The sequence below is a fragment of the Micromys minutus genome (assembly GCF_963924665.1).
Source record: "Micromys minutus genome assembly, chromosome: 2".
In the NCBI taxonomy this organism is placed as follows: Eukaryota; Metazoa; Chordata; class Mammalia; order Rodentia; family Muridae; genus Micromys; species Micromys minutus.
Window position 1 is genome coordinate 103,597,743 of NC_137971.1, and position 22,222 is coordinate 103,619,964.

The 22,222-nt window shown below is 40.9% G+C and overlaps 1 protein-coding gene across 9 annotated transcripts in view; it reads right to left on the reverse strand.

Annotated features, from left to right (window-relative positions):
• Positions 1-13,161: 13,161 nt before the first annotated feature.
• The window catches only part of PICALM (phosphatidylinositol binding clathrin assembly protein), a 68,722-nt gene continuing 59,661 nt past the window's right edge, over positions 13,162-22,222 (reverse strand). For 8 of the 9 annotated variants that reach the window (XM_080911262.1, XM_080911264.1, XM_080911263.1 and 5 more), the window contains 2 exons: positions 15,902-16,003; positions 13,162-14,510 (listed from right to left, as the gene is read on the reverse strand). In XM_080911262.1, coding sequence (XP_080767388.1) covers positions 15,911-16,003 — 93 coding nt within the window. In that variant the 3' untranslated portion in view covers positions 13,162-14,510; positions 15,902-15,910. The remainder of the gene's footprint in view (positions 14,511-15,901; positions 16,004-22,222) is intronic. The other variant, XM_080911266.1, reaches the window with a different exon arrangement.

The following is a 22,222-nucleotide window of genomic DNA, read 5'->3' on the forward strand; positions in this document are numbered from 1 at the left end:
ACTTCTCCTGCACTGGTCCTTTTTCCTACTGTCCTCGGAAGACACTTAGTGCTGTTAAGTGGGACACATTAGTTCCCATTGCCTTCAGTGCTTCCTGGCCCCTCCTGCTCTCTCCCAAACCATCCACGTTTGCCCTTGGAAATGACAGCAGGTAAATGCCATGGCTGGTTTTCTTTGCTCTGTTCCGTGGGCACCTCATTCTCACCGACGCACTTCCCTGCAAAGATGTGATTTCTGTGGCCCTCTGTGGTAGATATCACGGAATGCTCCTCAGCTTGGGTAGGTAATGTGCGTTCATTAACTCCGTGTTAACTCCGCATGTTTCCCGGTTACCAGTTCTCTACGTTCACATCACAGTATTTGTTCTGAAGCTCTAGATACAGACACAGGGCACCATCTCCACTGTTGGCACCTCTGTGCACATGTATTGGTTTTTACACTTATACAACACACACACACACACACACACACACACAGGGCAGGGGAGAACATGTCCAGTCCACAGGCTTTCTTCCAACTCTCCAAGCTTCACCAATTTTATTAAAATGCCTAATAGGTGGTAATGGTGTGCGCCTTTAACCCCAGCACTCACTCGGGCTGAGAGCAGGGGCTATAGAATGAGACCCAGGACACCTAGGGCCACACAAAGGAACCTTGACTCAAAAAGCCAAAGTAAACAAACAAAATGCCTGTCACACAGAGTCTACTGGGCCATTCTAAAGCCACTCCCACCCTGCTCTCTGGACACCAAAAGGATTGTGTTAAAAATGTACTACATCAGTGATTGTCCCAAGCTCCTAGCTTCCAATAAATGTTAAGTGTTTTGTTTTGATTGAGACTGTTTTACTATGGAGACTCACCACAAACCCTTGATTCTCCTGCCTCAGCCTACTTGAGTGCTGGGACAAGGTATGTGTCATCACGACGAGTCCCACGGAGCCATCTGTGCCCTGGCCCTCATGGGAAGGATTCTGGCAGCAGATTAAGGGTTGGGACTCTCACAGCTCCGGCTGTATTCCTGCCAGGTCACACCAGTTAGTAGTCTTTATGCCAAAGGTCACAGTTCTACTGGAAGTCTCACTTAATATGGCTTCTCCAGGTCTAGCTCTAACTATTTCAGCTGTCATTACCTGAAGGACATTTTATTCACTATCTGTTCGGCCTCCCAACAGTCTAGCCAGTCCCACTTGGCATGCTTGTTTTGGCGAACTTCTGAGAGTTCTCTTCAAATGCAATCTGAGCCGCTTGTTGGGAGAGGGGAAGCCTAAGACACAGATCTGGGAATGAGCAGTCAAACACCGAACATAGACTTATGGAAGCCTAGACCTCAGTGCGTAGGGATTGAGTGTCAGCAGCAATGGCCGCCAAGGATGCAGCTGGGACACTCTGTCCTGTAGAAGTGGAAACAAGAAGGTATCAGCCTCGAGAGACTTTAAACCCAGGTGCACTAAGTCTAAATGACACTGATAACCGGCCCTGGCCCCCAACTCCATTCTGGCCAACCTAGAATTCTGTATACAGAGTGTTCTTGAAGATGGGAGGATGCAGGGATGGCTCGGGGAGCCACATATGTGGCATACACAAACACAGCCCCACACATGTGCATGTAAGTAAAAGCAATGTAGCTTTAAGTTGTCGAAGATGAAATACATTTTCTGACAGTAAATAGCTCACGTAATTTGTGAGTGGCACGTCTGGGTCACCTGGCCCTACAGAGAGCATAGGAGTCACCTAGGCTCTTAGCAACCTCCATTCCCAATCTTCTGGGAAGAAAACAATTTGTACATCTGTTCCTTTGAAGAGACAATCCTACATGTTTAACATTTCTGGTTTCCCTAGTGCTATTGGTAAGGGCAAGAACCTTTGTGCTCCCAACCACTTAGTAAAGTAAGATTATGTAAAACATTAAAAAGTACTTGGTTTATTTAATGTTTTAAAAAGTTTGTGACAAAACAAAAAAAAAATCAACAAAAAAGGAAGCTCAAGCCGGCAAATGTAAAGTCAGAAACAGTCATTACAGCGTGAAGGTAATCCTCCAACTGAAAGATGACAGTGTGTATATGTATTTCAAATGTATACATTATGTATTTTCATCTCTTGTGTATGTGTGCACATGTGTGTGTGTGTGCGTATGTGTGTGTGTGTGTGTGTGTGTGTGTGTGTGTGTGTGTGCATGCACACACATGTGACTAAAGTACCTGTGGAGGTCAGAAGGGAACATCAGATCCCCTGGAGCTCAAATAGTAGGCAGTTGGGAGTCATGCAGCACGGGTGTTGGGACTGAACTCTGGTCCTCCGGAAGAGCAGCAAGTGCTCTTAACCACTGATCCCCATTCCCCAGCCTCAGACATGTCTAGTTTTAAAAGTAGTCTGTTTAAATATATTCTCTTGACTCCTCATCAGAAGCCAGAAGACTGACGAAGTAGACCCACAGTTTGAGATGAAGAGCAAGGGGCCCAGAGTGGGACACGGGCCACTCACACGCCCCAGTGTGCCACTCACATACTCAGAAAGGACAAATGTCTGTGATCTCAGGACCAAAGTAACTTCCAACGGCACTGTGCTGCACAAGGTTTCTGAGGAATTCAAAATATTGATTATATAAGATACGAAAGGACATATGACATACAAAGCCTGTTGTATGTTTGACAAGAATTTGTAAAATACCTCCATTACTCTACACGGTTACCAGCTTTTTGAGTCAAAGGGCACCTGAAAGGATTCTTACAAGATGGCCTATTTTCAAGGTTTACACTAGAAACAGTGGGGATGCCAGGAGTGGTGGCTCAGGTCTTTAACCCCAGCACTTGAGAGGCTGAGGCAGTTGCATCTCTGTGAGTTTGAGACCAGCCTGGTCTACATGGTTCCAGGGTGACCAGGGCTACAGAGAGAAACCCTGTCTAAAACCAAACCAAACCAAACAAAACAAAACAAAACAAAAGCAAAACCCAGTGGAGATGAAATTGTATCAAATACAAAAAAAATATCTGCACTTTGAACCTCTGATGCAAACAGTGTTTCTTGCCCACTATGATTTGTGGAACACTGGGGATGTTCCTTCCTTTTCATTTACACTAATACCAGTTTGAAAACCAAAATCATAATCCATGAAGTGTTTTGGTTAAATTTACTACTTCTGTGAAGAAACAAAAGCAAGCTGAGGAATAGGTTTATTCAGCTTACACTTCCACATTGTAGTCCATCAGTGAAGGAAGTCAGGACAGGAACTCAAGCAGAGCAGGAACCTAGAGGCAGGAGCTGATGGAGGGGTGCTGCTTACTGGCTTGCTTAGACTGCTTTCTTACAGAACTCTGGACTACCAGACCAGGGATGGAACCACCCACAATGGACTGGGCCCTCCCCCATTAATCACTAATTTAAAAAGTGCCCTATAGCTAGATCTTATGGAGGCATTTCCTCCACTGAGGTTCCTTCCTTCTAGAAGATTCTAGCTTGTGTCAAGTTGACACAAAACAAACCAGCACACAAAACTTTTACACTATATATATGTGTGTGTGTGTATATATATATATATATATAAAATCATGTATATATATGTGTGTATATGTGTATATATATATATATATATATATATATATATATATATATATAATCAACAAAAATTGAAAGTAAGATGTTATAAAAACACATGCAATGTAAACATCAACAAAAAGGACGGGCATTAGGACCGAACCTCAAACAAGGTAGATGTCAGTAAGTACTGAGAGGAGCTGAGAAAGTATTTTGTAATAATGAGATTATTTAATACTCCTAGATTTGCTTCTATGCAGCAAGCATGGCCTCAAATATCTTAAGTAATTGAGCTTTAAAAAAATAGCATATCTTGCATTTTATCATAACGAAAAGAGGAAAACATATACGTATACACACATATACATATACATACACACACATATATATACATACACACATACATATACATATACATACACATACAAATTCATTGGCTTAAAGGTCTTATTACACTTCTCAATAATGGTAGGGCAGGAGATAGCTCAGTCAGTAAGGTGCAGGTCTCAGTTTGAGCCCCAGAACCAACCTTACACATCCACACACAGTGCACCCACCCCCCACGCACACAAAAGGGAAGTGCTGTGAAGTGACAACTGGCCACCAAGATGAAAAGCCCAAGGCTATGAAAGGCTGAACTGCTGCAGAGCACACATTCTCTTCACAAGCACACGGAGGGGTTAGAAGTCAAGCCACATGCCATCCTTCAAGCTCGTGAGGCAACTTTAGTGCTTATGGGGAATGTTTAAGTTTTAACTAGTCAATTAAAAAGCACAGAAAGGTTGGAAAAAAATAAGCAATCTAGGAAAAAAATTATAAGCTGGCATGTCTCCTGGGTGGAGTGGGAGGCGTGGTTACCTTTGTTGTGGATGATACCTGGTGGTGGTTGTCAGGGGTGTGTGAACTTTGAGATAGGATAAGGTAGGTTAAGGACTCGAGTATATTTTCTACTTGAGAACTGTGGAGACACTGTCCCTTGATCTCCATGTTCTCACCCACCCCCGAGATGCCAGCATGACAAAGCAAGGGTGTGTACTGACAGGGACGTCAGTATTTTCCTGTTACATACACACTGGGAAAGCTCAGAGCATGTGGTTTAACATGCCAAGGGACTGTCTCATTGTTCTGGATGTAACTTCATAATGTGTACTTCAGTCAAGGAAAATGGACAACTGATCCCTTTCGACATGTCAGTGAAAGCACCGTGTGGATCTGGCTCAGTGGAGAGTCTGCGTAACGTGCACAGGGCTGAGTTCAATGCCCAACACTGCCAAAACCATTGTTTGGAATCTATTTTTTTGCCTTCTGTCCTTCATCTTCCGAACAGGAGAGCTTCCAAAACAAATCTACGGCGCTTTGTTTTGTTCAGTGATAGCTTTGTTAGATGGCTACATTACATACTTCAGTAAAAATCACTGGGCCCCTGAACCGCTTGTTCCTTTATGGTACAAATCTTCCATCCTGTCTCTGTGTGAGGCTTACCAGAGGGGAAGGAAGATCGTCTCATATCCCAGTTAGAGGCTGAGGTATTGTCTGCTGCAATAAAACACATCAAAACAATGACACACAGCAGGAGCCACAGGACGGCTCTTAGGTGGGTGAGCGCCCACTTAATACCTGTGTTTAAGGCAGATTATTCTACTTTCACGATTAGCAATCCATTTGGGAAATGATTTAGAGCCACATGACTCTGATGGCTTTGATGTACATTTCAGTTCTCAGAATAATGTTTGTGTTTGTCATTCCGGATTTGGGGGATGGGGACCATGAGGTGGCAGCTTTAGCCTCAGGCTCAGAACTCACTTCTGTTGGCCCAGAAGTTAAAGATTTGAAAAAATTAAGAAGACACAGAGTTTTAAAAGCAGTTTGTTAAGATTAGATAAAATTTGGACACTCCGGCAGGTACAGAACATTTAAAACTCGTTTGCTGTACTTCACGGATCTGCTTTATGTGACAGCTGAAAGAAATGACCTTTACACAATAATTTGATTTTCTGGAAACCAAGCCCAAAACATTTGGCTGTCTTTACAGTGTCTTCTTGTGGTGACACAGAGCAGTATCGTGCCCCAGCTACTGGAAGGAGAGTCACAAACCTCAAGTGCCGATGGGGGCTGCACCCATTGCTGTGGAGGAACAGTGAGTCTATCCTCAGACACCCCTGGTGTGAGGGGGCCAGCCTGCCCTGGTGGACCCAAGAGGCTGCACTCCGGACCTGCTCATGTTCCTCAGCCCAAGGATGGAGACCAGTGCCAGGGGCAGGACGCAGAGAGCCTCTGTCTCCTTTGTTCTCTGTAGTCAGACACTGGGGCGATTCAGGGCACAGGGAAGCCATAAAGGCTTGGTCCTGGTGGGTCGAACTAGAGCTCAACACAACAGTTCTCCATATTTTCTTGGAACAAACAGGTATTTACATTAATGACAAGAAAGGGTGCTCTCAAGTATTAGCAGCTTTCTAGATAGTAGTGACTTTAACTAGGTTACGCCTCTGCGCTCCCATTCCAATGCCTCAATTCCCAAAAAGCCTTTTCTTTCTTAAACTGTGACTTTTTAAATTAGTTTTAGGTTACTGTGTTATATGAAAAAAGGATTTTTTTTTAAGTCAAGATACTTTAGGGAAAAAAAAAACCTCTTCAAATAGAAATGTTTTCAGATATCCCGAGTAACAAGCAAGTTTTACAGTAAGCGCAAATTCAGACATCTGCATAGACTCTTGGAAGGTTGGTGCTGTCTTTTTATAGTCTCAGCCTTTGCACCATCTCCTTCCTGACAGGAGTGAATGACACTAGGGCTCCCTCTGGAAGAAGGCTTCTACCCCAAGCCTCCGAAGTGGGGGAGACTGCTGTCAGAAGACACACTTGAGGTTCTAAAGAAAAGTGGAGGATTAACTTGGGATCTACGATACTCTGTGAAGGTTAAACTTTTACACCAGAAATTTTCTCTTAGTCACTTTTCCAAAAGTGTTAACTTTGGTACTCCTTATGTAAAACCGCCAATGTGGAATAGAGCCAGATCTAATATCTGCTTTAAAAAAAAGACACACTTTAAAAAATTTGCCCTTTATATACATTGGTGTTTTGCCTACATATGTGTCTGTGTGAGGTGTCAGATCCCCTGGAATAGGAATTACAGACAGCTATGATCTGCCATGTAGGTGCTGGGAATTGTAGGTGCCCTTGACCACTGACCCATCTCTACACTCCCCAAGATATACACTTTTAACAGCACATAACATTCATCTGGCTTAGTACTGTACATTTGTTGTGGTGGTTTGAACAGGTATAGTCCCCATATACCAAGTGTTTCCTTGCTTGGCCACAGAGAGTGGCAATGTTAGGAGGTGTGGCCTTGTTGGAGGAAGCCATCACTGTGGAGGTGGGCTTCCAGGTCTATGCTCAAGTTCTGCCCGGTGTGGAGTTGGTGTCCTCCTGGCTGCCTTTGGATCAAGATGTAGAACTCTTGGCTCCTCCAGCACCATGTCTGCCTGCATGCTGCCATGCGATGATAATGGACTAAATCTGGGAAACTGTAAGCCCCAGTGAAATGTTTTCTGTGGGAAGCGTTGGCTTGGTCATGGTGTCGTCATAGCAATGGAAGCACTAAGACACTTGTTTACTTCATTTATAAACTTCTATATTGTTTTCACTAAAATATTACAAAGCTCACACTAACTTTATAAAATGGAAACTATACTATAGGATATGGTTTCAAAGACATCTATCAGAAAAGAACTTTATAAAATAGAAAACGAATTTGATACAGTCTGCATGACTGAACAGTAGGGCCTAATTTTCGCTAGAGTCTATTGTACGTCTTGTTTTTTAAGAATATGCTCAGTTAGCTGTTTTAGATGGAGAGAGCAGGGAGAAGGAAGAGAACCGTGCATACTGAACAATCTTGTGGAGCAAAGCGATATAGCACCAGTCATTTGTCACATTTGAAAGTGAATCATCGTTGTTTTCCGTCGAAGACAACCTAAATAAGTTCTAATATAGGGGCTAAAATGTTATCCAGAAAAAAGTTTCATAACAAAATGTGGTTTCCAAGACATTAGAGCCCTAGTCCTTTATTGTAAAAGAAAAGAGGCGTGGCTTAAATGTCACATTAGAAAATATTCTCTGTGACCCCATCTTAAGTATATTTTATGTGTGGACCTGGACGTTTTCAAGTGTTCTGTTTGCTTCCAGTACTAGACATGAAACCCAGGCCTTGTACATACTTGGGAAGAGCTCTACCACTGGACTACATCTTCAGCCAAAATTGTTATTTTGAAGCTCACTAAAATATAATACTAGGATTGGAGCTAAATGGTTAGAGCCCTTGCCCATCAAAAGTACAAGGCTCTAAGTTCCATTCCCAGCACTGAAGAAACCACCAAACAAACAAAATAGAACAAAACCAAACAAGCTCCTGCTGCCACTGGATCCCAAGGACTCAGCTTTCACAAGGGCACGCACACAGGATCATTGTTAATGATCCAAAAGAGCTGAATGGACACGCTGAGGTCTGACCTTTAGACAGGAAATGCTAACAGCAGCAAACCCTTAAGTATGCGTAGGCAGGCCCTTTGTCCTTATCACCTGTACACCCCGAGGTAGGGGCTAGAACTGAAACAGGCTGTGTGCAGCTTGCTACTTTGTAAAGTTGCTGTGCTGGTTAGAAACACTAGGCCGTTTCCTTCCACATGGCTCCAGACACCGTGCTGCGCAGCATACTTAGGAATAAGCTTGCTATGAAAGCTTTATCATGTGCTAGGCTTTTGTTATTTTATATTACTTATTTACTTATTACTGTAAATGCTTTACTTATTAACTCATTGAATACAACATTCCTATGAGGAAGGCACTATTGTGCCTAACTTATAGATTAAGAAACTGAGGTCCAAGGACTGGAGTTCACCACACCCACCCCACTACTGTTACATTTCACTGGTTCACCAAGAAATGAGTTCACTCAGGAGAGACTCTGAAATGAAAAGGACTGTTCTCCAGGAGACATGGTTCTCTCCTCACTGCCCCATAGGTGAATCTTCCAAACTTTATTTGCCCTCCTCCCATTAGTTGCATCTTGTCCCCAGGCATCCATCCCATCTCTCCCATAGGTTTTGTAGTTTCTTGCCTTTGGACCAGCTCTGACCCCTAGGATTGTTTATTCCTCTAACTATTACGTTTTTTGGTTTTTGTTTTAAACTGGCTTATCTATTCTTTTCTTTCCTACTAAAGTAACCAATCCTTTTAACATTTCACTTCATAATAATTTCCAGCATTTCTAGTTTTTTGTCTGTTTTTCCCATGCTCAGGAAGAAATCCAGGTCTCTGTATGCTTAAGTCCTGGTCCATTCAGACCTCACTCAGTATCCAGTGAGCTCCTGCAGCTTATGGTGTGCTGGCCTTATTGGCAATCTTGCCACTTGATCAAAGAGAACCACAACCTCCTTCAGATGTTTGCCTTCCTCCGCTTGTGTGCTTGGAGCACTGCTCTCCCACTTCCTCACTTTGCTTCCTTTTCCCCATCCAAATCCCACCACGCTCAGCTGGCAGCAGCCCCTCACTGAGTGACTTCTCAAACACTCATCACTGTGGCACATTGGCGACTTTAAGTCGCATCTCTACAAGTAAGTATTGGCACATGGAGAGCATCAAGTATGCTTGATAGGTCAATGATGCGTGGATCTACTTCATCTAAAACTTCTTTAGCCAGCCTGTACACTCTAACTGGTTATTTCTGACCTCAGTTGGTTCCCAGCTAAGTGTACCTCCACGTTTTCCTTCCTCGAGCCTGAGTAATATGACTTCTGCCTCTGCTGTAGAGCTAATGAGCCAGACTCAACAGACAATGGGGGACTTCACTCATAACCACTCTCTGCTTCCGTGAAGTCCTTAATGCCTTTCTTCTGGTTCTCCTTCAGTTCTGATGGCTCGATGGCTCATTCTTGGGTTCTGTGTACACCCCTGACTAATGGCAGTGCTTTAATGAGACCACCGTTGGTTTGTTCTTTCCTTATACTGACACTGCAGTGTCCCTTTGGTAATCTCAGCCACCAAGAGTGCTTTGCACTCTTTCCCGTATTTCGGACTTTAGACTTGCAAAGCAGAGCAAAAATACACTGGCACATATATACTGCTGGCACATCTCTCTGGCACCTTGAAACAAGTATTTTAACCTCACAATTATAAAAATTGTCAATTTTATATTGAGGTCAATATCCAAAATATACAAAGAACCCAAAAAAGATAGCAAACAAACAAACAAGCAAAACAACAAAAAAACAACTCAATTAAAAAAATGGGGTACAAACCTAAACAGTATTCTCCAAAGTAGAAGTTCAAACGGCTAAGAAACACTTAAAGAACTGTTCAACATCCTTAACCATACTGGAAGAGTTCATCTTACATCTGCCAGAATGTCTAAGAATAAAAGTGACAAAGACAGAGTAAGGGAAACACTCATTCACTACTGTTGGGAGTGCTATTGTGGTCAGGCTTCTCAAGACCCAGCTTTATCAGTCTCGCACATACACTCAAAAAGGACACTTCATCCTACCAGAAAGATGCTTGCTCAGTCATGTTGTTCATTGCTGGGACTAGGAGGGACAGATACATCTAGGAAATATACTAGGGAAGGGAAATACAATAGTCATGGATGGATAGAGAAGTTGAGCTGGTCCCTACATAAAGCCTTCACCCCATATCCTAGGTCTTTGTTACTGGAAGGTACTCTAAACACTACCAAAGGAGAAATATAGACATCAAGCCAGCCATCAAACCTTTGATCTCCAGTGGTGTCTGTCCTGCTTGCAAGATGTGCTGAAGCAGTGGTGACAAACCTTGTGGGAGTAACCAGTCAGTATCTGATTTGAGTTACACGCACTCCATGAGATGGAACCCGTATCTAACACTCCTTGTGTGGTCAAAAACCTGAGACTAGATTGGCATTCTGCTATACTCATAGATCAGTGCCTAGGTCAGCCATAATCAGAGAAACTTCCTCTTGCAGCAGATGGGAACAAACACAGACCCATAAGTAGACATTATGTAGAGTGAGAAATCCCTCCCCTGAGAGCTCAGGGATCCCAGCAAAAGAGAAGGCAGAAAAGACAGAGGGATGGAGGACACCTAGAAAAAATTCCTCTAAAACCAACATTATCGAAGCGTCCATGAACTTGGATTGAGGCAGCATGCACAGGCCTGAGCACAGGTCTGCTCGAGGTGAGGCTCCAGAGCTGAAGACTCAGACACAGGTCCCCAGAACCTGTCTCCAATCAATAACCACTTGCAAATGAAAATTTAGTTTTCTCCAAGACGGTCCCACGGTCCCAGGAAACGATTAAGGGAAGGCTGCATACCTAAAAGTACATGGACAACAGAAAACTCAATGACATTTTTGGAGGTTCCTAGTCTCACAATGTTGGAACAGGGATTTTTCTTTTCTTAGTATATACATTAATATATAATATATATTTAATATATTAAATAATTGTATATTTAACATATTGTTTTATTTTTACCCTACAAGTCCTGTTCTTATATCCTATGCCTCTTGTGCTTAGCATTCTATGAGATTCCTGAAAAATATGAAAACAAGTGGATGTTACTTGTGCCTACTCTTGGGCTCTTTATTTTGTTCTGCTCAATTCTGATGTGTTCGTTTTTATCATGTATTATTTTCCTTTAGAAGCCTGGTTGTTTTCTAACTAGCAAAAGAAAGGGAGTGGAATAGATGGAATGGGGAGATGGGGAGAAACTGGGAGTAGAAAGGAAAGCACAACACACTGGGTTTGATTCTATTTTATTGCGACAGGGTTTCTCTGAGTAACAGCTTCACACATTCTGTAACTCTCTGTAGACCAGTCCGGTCTCGGAGGCGACTGACTACCTCCGCCTCCCAAGCGCCAGGATTAAAGGCCCGTGTTGCCATGCCAGGGAAGTGTTTTTCTGTTGTTGTTTGAACAAAATAAACAACGTGGATAGATGAGTGGAAGACCTCCTTCTATACTGACTGAAGGATGACCTTGCTTGTCTAACGGTGTGGACTGATATTCTCATGTCTCGTTAAGACCAAATCTCTGGGGTTGGGGAGAGAAGTATTTCTCCCTTTGGAAAATGACTCAGAAACAATACAGCCCACCATATTTCTACTCTAGTTTGTATATGCGGACACACTTCACACGCTTAACTGTACATAAGGCCTTGTAGGAGCTCCTGAAGTCGCTTAGATTCTATCGTCATCCTGTTCCCTGAAATAACTAATGTACTATACAACATAGTACAAACAAGTCCCTTCCACAACTACTACCTGAAGACCTTTTCCTTAATTAAAAAAAAAAAAAAAAAAAAAAAAAACTTATTTTTATGTGTTTTACCTCCATGTCTGTCTGTCCAAAGGTGCCAGTTTTTCTGAGACTGGAGTTAGTTTTGTGTAGATGCTGAGAATTGAAATGGGGTCCTTAGGAAGAGCACCTAATGCTCTTGACAGCGAGCCACCTCTCAAGCCCCTCGAGTGAATTTGTAAAAATGGAAATAGCATTCTAAAACCTTGACAACTATCGCTGATGCTCATCCAAAGAGGTGTGAAGGCGCTATGGATGAACTACTGGTGGGCAGAGTGCAGAATGTTTCACCAACACGATAGCCTTCTAGGATGAACCGCATACACTACAACTGAATACACTGGAAAGCAGGGACAAATGCTGGCATGGTTACATGATCTCTGTAGGAAAAGTGAAAAGGTTGGAAGGATTCTTAGCTCTTTTCATATGACCAAATACAGTAAAATATCAGGTATATTTCTCTCTACTTGCTAAAGCTAACTGCAAATGGTACCTCGTTTTGCTTGTTTTAGTAATGAAAACTGCACTACTCTTGACCTCAAATGCCTGGAGTCCGCTGGCTATCCCCACACATCAGATCTTTGGCAAATTCCTTTGATCCTTAGAGACCTAGAGTTCAGCCTTTTTATGATCTTATTCTCTCCGCCCTCCCATCATCCTATTTAATAGTTTCATATACCCATTGCAAATAAAAAGATAAATCAAAATTTACTATTTTAGACTCATAACTTAAAATACAATTTCTCAGCTTATATGGAAACATTTAAATAATAGCAAAATTTGAAAACCAGTTAGTCATTAACAAAATCACACTGGCTAAAGTTTGATTGTTTTCATACCATAGCCAACAGCAGTGCACAGCTTTCAATCTCTGATGCACTCTGACGCTGGTTATTACTCACTGTGCTGTATGAACAAATACTCTTTAGCAAACAAAGTCTTACGCACTGAAGAGTACTTTCTCTATTAACTTACCTGACTGAAGGCATCCAATCAGAAAGGAAAATGAACAAGTGTGATGTTTTTAAGTGAGTCCAGATGGTAACAAGAATTCAAACATTATTCTTTTTGTATGTTTAAATAAAACAAATTTTACATTTTATTTGACCAGCAGCAGATAGAACCTCCTGGGCATAATTTTCTTAGCAAAAACAAAACCAAACAAACAAATAAACAAAAACCAACAAAAAAAGCTCATAACAATAACCAAAAAAACAAAACAAACCAAAAAAAACCTGATACTAATAATTTTAAAAAAAGAAAGGAAAAAGGAGAATGCACCTCAAACCAGAATACCATAACATGTTTTGTGGAAGCTGCATTTTATTTGAAAATCCACCCATTTGCTAACATACATTTTAATATTGTAAACAAAAATAGAATCTGCAGAGACAATGCAACAAGTATGCTTAACTCATGTACAGAATTGCTTTCCTACAATGAACTGTCCTTCTTAAGGCCCCTCTCAACCCAAGCGTTAAGATGTATTTACAGAAAGCACCGATCAACAGTGCAGTTTAATTCTTCATTAACTAAACTCTTGGCTAGACATTGACTTTAAAGATACTATCTCCCCTTATTTAAAAGGTACATGATCATAACATGGCACACGCCAAACAAAAAGTTCAAGGATTTCTGTCCCCCTCCCTTTCCCCATAACATCTCCTAAAGTTTTACTGAAAAGAAGGAAAGTCTTGAAGTGAAAGCAATTCCTCACATTCATCTGGAAAGGCCCTAATGTCAAGTGGAAAATAATGACATGCCAAGCACAAAGCAGTAAAGATCCTTCCCAGCGCACTAATGCTGAATTTTAAATGTAGTGCTTTTCCTAGTCAGTGAACTGTTCCCTTGCAAAATCCTAGGCACAGGATCGACTATAAGGATTAATGCATTTATAATGCGTCCCTACATCCCATAGAGACTGAGAATTCTTAAGAGATTCAGACCTATGGATTTACCTTAAAGTATTTAGTGCTCTGTATGTCAGCTGAAAAGCATTCTGAATCAGGTTCATTCTTGTAGATAAAAATCAAACATACTGTGAACATCCATACTCATTTTCTTAAGGAAGTTTGATATAATATTAATGTTATGTAAAATTGATAATCATAAATAAATACAAATACTTAAGGAATGTCTACTGCAAACTGAATATAATTTTTTAAAAAAAAGTTGACTTCAATTATGGTTTCTGTATTTGTGAGGAGTGGAGAAAAGAAATACAATGCATAATTTAAAATTATGATTTTGATCCCCCAATGAGTCCTGTTGAATATGGTAAAAGACACGACTCTTCTATCCAGGCAGCTTTTCCAAACACAAACTCCACACTTTCCAAATACGGGCTTTTCTTGGTAGGTTACTGATTATGGGTATTAATAGGAGTTGAAAGAACTGAAGTGTTAGTCACCAAAAAGACAGATCTTAGTCTTAAATCATGGCAATTCTTGGCTTTATAAATGGTATTGACAACGCTCTCCTATAAACTAGTCCCATCCCGCTGTGGGCCTTCATGGGTTACTGGAGCGCTCTAATGGAGGAAGAGTTTCAGAGACAGCAGTTTGGATTTTGCTGGAAGTAAGGAGCCGCCACCTGTGCACTTGTATTCTTGGAGTAATTCCATTCTCTTCCATCTAGTTACATAAACTGTATCTGGAAAAAGAAAGTCAAAGTATAGATTAGTTAATTCACCACATTATATGACATATTCTCACAGATTAAACACTATACGCCTTCACCATTCAATCAGCCTAGAGAGGTAGCATGCCTATCACAAACCCCGATGGCAAAAAATGTGTCACCAGCTTCCATGTGCTAGAACACAATCAGTGCAGCATCGTGTGGTTATTCTAATTATCTTCCCAGTTACTAAAAAGCAAGAAATAGTGAAGATGAGGGGAGAAGACCAATAAACTTTTTCTTTAAGTCAAAAATATTTACCCATAAGCACAAATGTCCTATGTAACTTATTTGGGAAAGCAAAATGTAAATTATTTCCAAAATTGTAATTAGAGAATAAAGTAAAAAGTAACATTGCACTGATTCAACTTTTTGCTATTACAACGAAAAATCGGAGGTATTTATAAAGAAACCTGTCATCCAGGAGTCACTGTTTATTCAAAAAATGCCTCACTCATTTCTCTCCAACTGCCTAACCCAAGGCAGCTAAGTCTGAGGTGGATGGACCTGCCAAGTAAGAGGCAAACTGCCAAAGAACTAGATGGTGAATGTACCCTGGGCCTGGGGCATCAAGAAGAACAAATTAAACTGTCTTCCAGAAGATAAAAGCAGTGCGGATCATATCCTTGTAGTCAAAGGGTTAGGTATTCACTCGCCCTTAATTAAAAAACAAGTTGTAGCTGGGAAGCAGAGGGAGGCGGTCTCTATGAGTTTGAGATTAGCCTGATCTACAGAATGAGTTCTAGGACAGTCAGTATTACATAGAGACCCTGTCTCAAAAACAAAACAAAAAACTAAAGAACCCCAAACCAAACTGAACCAAAGCAAAAAACCAAACCCAAAACAAACAAAAAAACCCCAAACCCCAAAAATCCAACCAGACAACAAAATTTTTAAGTTACTGTCTTGAGCAAAGGGAACACATAAAATTCAACTCTTTAAAGAAATTACATAAATGAATTTTATCATGAGCCATAGCTGCTATACTAAACTAAACTACTACTCCTCCTAACCAAGATTTAAAGTGAGGCATCCCTACAATTCTCTTAAGAATGACCAAACACCTCATCTTTGAGGGTGATATCTGGCCACACCCACTGGCTGTGAGCAGTGGATGCTTGTGTTAAGATGGTCCCCGATCTCACTAATTTTAACTGTGTTAAAGCTACGTTCCAAAGGTGGTTTCTTCTTTTGTCCTATCTTGAATTATTTTTATTCTCCAGAAAAGAAGAGGAGGAGGCAGCTGAGGTACAGAGGGAATGCAGACTCCTTTAGATAAACAAAGGAGAAGGGTGCATGGTATTTAGTGTTGGCAATCTTGGCTTAAGTATCCACATCCCCATCTCCCCCACACGCAGCAATACCTAAGTGACTTATAAGAAGTCCTCCAGAGAGAGCTCTGCAAAGGGGTCCTTTCCTGCAGCTCTGTGAGGACTGTGCCTTGAGGGGCTGGATGCTGCCGACAGCTAGGGGAAAGAAGACAGAGACAGGGAAGAGAAAGATCTCAGAATGACAGAACATGAGAGCAGAGAGTGTAATGAAGAAAGAGGCATTTTGTCACCTTCAGTAAACATAAAGGAAGCCTCTGTAGAAAATGGGATTAAAAAAAATCATCATGTCAAGTTAAAAGATATCCAATGACATGGTTTTCCAGAAAACAAATGCATGCCTTTAAAACATGAAATGAAAATCTTTTATCCATAAAAGCTGATATAAACTGACCTAAGTCAAGACTTTTAGCATCAGGGAAGAGAAGGGCACACAGAAGAAAGGATGCATAATTGTGTGATTTGAAAAAAAAAATAGTGAAGCTGGTTTCCTGTTTCCAGACATCTGTGCACAGTTGTGCAAACTGACTCCCATTCAGATGCCACACTTCCAAATGCAATACTTTCCTGCCTCCTTCCCACTGCGCAGAGTCCTGCCCTCTGACCGCTGCCACGAAGAAGGGCGAGCACACGGAAACTAGTCTCTGAACAAGGGAACAAGGCCTGTCTCCAGTCTGAACGCCTTCATCTGACTTCAGAATTCGCCCCTTCTTTTAATTTGAAGATAAAGTTGAACTGCACCAAGTAACCGTATACTTTACTACCAAGGACAAGACAGTTTTCCTGAACAATTAAGGCATTACTTGTGCACATGTCTGTTTCACCAAGCTGATCTATGAGTATTTTAAATCCAACATAAAGCTGCTTTTAGTTTGACAAGTTTATTCTGTTTCTCCCTCACTATTGGATCATAGAGTTTGCAATCACAGGGTCATTATGAAAAGAACTCTATTTAGGAATATTCAGTTAAGTATTAAATTAAAACTGATTAAGTAAATTAACTTCAATTAATATTCCCAACCCTTAAATTAGATAAATAATTTGAAGTCACAAAATGAAAATCTCTTTACTGGTTTAAAAGTTACCCCCAGCTCCCACCCTGGTTTTTCCTGGTGTGGCCCTGGCTGTTCTGGAGCTCACTCTGTAGACCAGGCTGGCCTCAAGACTCAAGAGATCTGCTTGTTTCTGCCTCCCAAGTTCTGGGATTAAAGGTGTGTGCGCCACAGCCTGACTATTTCATGCTTAAGTTCTGCTTTTATGTTTGCTTCTTTCCTCATTTTGTTTTGTTTTAAAGAAAAGCACCATAAAAATGATTAGGTAACAAGTTTCAAGAAATATTATCTCACCAGTATAAGCAATTTGCCATTCAGGGCATTATAACCAACTTACAAATTTGAAAACCATCTTTTGTTATTCTGGTCATCAAGGTTTTCCCCAGTCCATATATTGTGTTAGAAATACATGTTCAAAGACAGTAAGCAGAGATGGCAAGGGTAAGGGACTTGCACATGCAGGTACAGACAACATGTCTGTCCTGGCTAGAGGTTGCAATACCTGCCACTCTGAGGGCAGAGGAAAGCACACTAACTGGGAAGATGCCCTAACCTTCTACCTGAGGCCCTGTACTGATGGCCATTCAGAATGAAAGGACTTCAAATTCTCATTAATCACTGAGATGTAAGGGCAAACCCGTATATTTCCTTCGACTCCTTTCTTAAGTTACAAACAAACTAGTTCATTGCATATTGTATCTAACTGACGTTTTCTTATGAGAGCCCCATATTAAAATGTCTCCTTAAATCATTTTTTTTTTCATATGGGTAGCAGTTTGAATACCTGATAGCATCAGAAAAAAAAAAAAATGTCCCTGAAGAACACAAGAGACATTATCATTCTCAAAACACGAGCATGCAGCTGGGAGTTTTACATATCATGTTGAAAGGGGTCAATCTACCTTGGGCAAAAAGAACTGTCTTATCTGAAACTCCTTCTAGTCTTTTAAAGTGGTATAAAACACACTGCTGTCATATATGTACACTCAGTAAAATTAAATGTTTAGGCCACTAGTCAAAAAACAAAAACTTAGTGTATATCTCTACACTATGTTTCTTGGCATTATCCTCCAGCATCAGGCAAAACCACATCCCAGAATCGTCTGGCTGCTGCATTATTCCAGGGTCCGAGGTGCCTAGTGGCCATAAGCACCTACTCCCATCCTTTCCCATCACTAGCAAAACCATGAACAAAGCCTGCACTGGTGGGAAGACAGCCAGATGGAGGGGAATAAGGACAAGAACAGGACATGCTCAAAGAAAGCAGGAAGAAAAGGGACTGAGGGCAGGGACACTCAAAGGTTAAGATGCAGCATGATTTCAAGTCCTAAGAAGTCACCTGAGATAAAGTGCTGGCCTCTTTTATCCCCCGCCCCGCCCCCCTCTGAGTAAATTAAAGAACCTAGCTTAAAACTGCCTAGGAACACCAAAACCAAAAAGCTAATATATTGGAGAAAATGAAATTTTTAAAAACTCCGCTTGTCAGATTCATCATAAAATCAAATTTGCCAATTGGTATAAAATAATTATAACTATTACAAATATGCCATATACAGAAATGTATAACAAACAAAATTACAACAGAAAATGCCTTAACCCACATTTCCAATAACATTTACTATCTTGAGACCCAGTACTAAAAGAGTTAATACAGTCAAGAGTCAGTTCAAATCCAAGTCATTTATTTCATAATTAAAGATACCTCATTGCTGCTCCAACACAGACATACTTTTTTTTTTAAAACAGGGGAATGAACTACTGCAAAGAACTCCATGTGTCCAAAACTACTAGGATTAAGACGTAGAGGACGATGGAGTCTTTTCTGACTCTCCCAGCTTGTGAGTCTATTTGGAGAAACAACGGAGCAGTGAGGTGGCTCAGCAGCAGAAAGCACGCTAACCCCAAATGTCACAGGCTGTCCCGCCGCTATGAGAAGCAAGTGGCAAGGACAGATCCTCTTCTAGAGCATACCATGTGAGGACAGCTTCAGAATTCCAGCCTCTGGAACAGAGAGTAAATGATCTGTCGCTGTATTAATTAATTCACAAAGCGTGCCCTTGGAAACAGATTCTAATGCCCATATTATGGGCTCTGAGGCTGTTACTTTTTTCATTCTTAAAATCAAATTTAAATTCCTGTTTATTTCAACTCAATTCTATCATATTTCACTTATAGAAAGAAATTTAAATGATATCAGAGCTGAAGTGATTGCTCACTGGTTAAGAGCGCTTGCTGTTCTTCCTGAGAACCTAGGTTAGATTCTCAGTACATATATGGTGACTCACACCTGCGTATAACTCTAGTTCCAGGGGATATGATGCCCTCTTTGGGCCTTTGTAAGCACCAGACAAGAACATGGTGCCTAGACATGCAGGCAAAATACCCATCAACACAATACATTTTAAATGAGATTATGAAACTTTCAAGGGAACTTCTAAAGTGGAAACTTAAGGGTTCTTTGGAAAATCAGTCGGATGGTGTTTGCTGGGCAAACATGGGAAAGAATGTTTCGAGTGGACGCAGGTAAAAGACCAAGGCAGACTCCTGAAGGAATGTTGCCCTGAAGCAGGCACAGGAGAGAGGATGTTTTGCTAAAGCAAACATGTGAATGAATGGACCTGTGATGAAGGATTCTTTGCTAACAATATGAATGTATTGATCCGCCTTACATTGCATAGTTAATGTTAAGCTCCATTTGTTGGGACTTTTGGACGTGGGCTGATTGGATGCGCACGCTGAAGCAAAACCTGAACTGAGGCAAGGCACACAGAAGATACGATGTCTGGAGGGTATACAGACTGACAAAGACAGAGCTTGGCTTGCTGGTTCAGTGTTTGTGTCTCATGTGCATTGTGCAATGGTCTCGAGTCTTCACTGATCTCTGCTTCCCTGAGGGAGGCATAGCACAGAACTTCTGATGATCCTGCTGGTCCCTCCTGCTGACTCATCCTAGGATGAGGCCTGGCAGCATCTGCTAAGTCTTGTCAACGCTATTGCTGACCTGAGTCTACTGAACTGGACTGCTGATCTATGAACTGTTAGTGCTGCTGCTAACCTGTGAACAAACTGCCAATTTCCAGACAAGAACCTTTCTAAACAAGTCCACTCCCCTATGTCCTTTCTTTCCCCACTACCTCTGTTGGTAGTGGGCTACAGGAGAAGTTAAAGTGGTTAAGAACCATCATTAAAAATAAGGTTTGAAAAAAATTAAAATTACAAACTTTTCTAGCACATACCATAAACCAAATGTAGTCTCACACTTTCTGTACACTCAGAGCTACTGAAGTTAACCATGATAATACTGTAAAACTTTGGCCACCCAGGGCTTTGTTATCGCTTTCTGGCTATAAGACAAGCAATTAGGATTTTAAAAAGAGAACCCAGGAAGGAAGGCCTTCTACTGTATTTGTTTTATTAGCAACAGAGGTTAGAGATCAGACTCCTGATAGTTTTATGTGACTAGCTAGTGTACAATGAGAGCTACAGAATCCATTTCTCATTTATGGCATTAAATCTGATTCCCAAAGTAAATCTTCTCATCATAGTGTGTAACAGTAAGTAGGAAAAGGTAAATGAGCATCGAGTACTGCTTTCTTCCCTCGAGAAGATTCTGCTAGACAAATCAGCTGAGAACTATTACTGTCAACACCCAAGATTGGTAGGAAACCAAGACACAAGTAAATAAACACATGAAACCTAAAAGCAAAATGTCATTGTTCCCTACAAGAAAGTCATTAATCCTCACTTTCAAGACTCGAATAAGACAGAAGTTCTCTTATCGACTGCAGTGAATGCACTCGTAAGTCAGTTTCCTTTCAAACACTTACTGCCTTCCTGCTGTCAGACTTGCTTCAAAATGTGCACTGCAAACACAATGAAAACACATGTCCTCCTTAAACAAGACTACCAGTGCTCCATTAAAAAAAAAGCCTAGTTAACGAAGTAAAGAAACCCTTAAAATGTTCTTATTTAAATGCAACACCCATTTATTTTGTGCTTTAACACATAAGAAGAGGAGAATTCGGCAAGCATAACCACCTTTGCCACCTTCAAAGAGCCCAACAGCCTCCAAACCATCATCATGTGAATACTCATTAAGAGTTTTGCTATCACAGCAACGTCAGAAAAAAAAAAAAAAAAAACCCCTACCACCAGGGTAAATGTCTTCCCGCTTAAGTGATTTTATATATATATATAATACTATGTACTGCAAACAACTTACAAACTGCTGTTCATCATTGAACATTCTCTACAAGAGATCAGGAAAGTGTAAAGTACAAATCAAAACAGGATATAAAACCTCAGTGTGAACAAATTAACTAACAAACTCATGAACAAGCATAGAAAGAAAAAAAAACCGAAAACCCCAAACCTATGAGGCCTAGCATCTTCTACATAAACATCTGGGAAAATGCAAATGTTAGATACAAAGCAAAGACCTTAACACTCCCTTCGAGTGTGATGAGCAAGTGAAAACCTGTAAAAGGTACTGAATGTCGAACACGTATCAAAACAGAGGAAGGAGTGGGACTGGCTGGGATGTAGCTCAGTAGCAAAGCTTATGTTCAGCATATGTAAAAACAGAATCAATGATTTTAATATCCAACAAAGGTCAAATATAAAATGGTCTCCTGTTCACTGCTATTTATCAAGCAGAGACTAGATTCAAACTGAATATACTCTGTCTTTGTAATACTGTATATCCTAGTAAACCTACTTACTAGGTATGGCAATGGAAAAGGAATATAAGTTAACTGCTGAATACTGTGTTTTCAATTACACTTCAAATTTATAGCCTGCCAACCCTTTGACATTGATAACCATCTAGGAAACCAAGGTGTACATTAACAGTGATATGTAAGGAGCAGAGACACATAGGATAAGCTGCCCTGTACTTCATCAGGACCCTATCAAATAGCATACCATAAATAAAATCCAGACTGCTCTAATGTGACCTCCCCAAACCCCAAAAGAGTAAAATTAAGAACATTCAGATACCTGTCAGGAGCAAGTTTTTTCTTTAAAAGAAGTCTCTCCTTTAAAGAGCCTAAATCAGCATGGCCTTTTTAATGGTTCTTCCTTATTTTTTTGTTTGCTTGCTATTTTTACCATAATTTTTAGTGACAAAATCTTACCTAATAAAAAAATAACAATCAAACTCTTTGCAGGCTTTCCAAGAGTCAGTAAACATTCCTAGAGCAACACTTAAAGAGCTATACCCAGCCGTTAGGTCTGATCTGTTGCTCTGAGGTAAGGGGTTTGAGGGTCTAAACTCCAATTACAAAGAAACAAGGTTCCTCAGCCA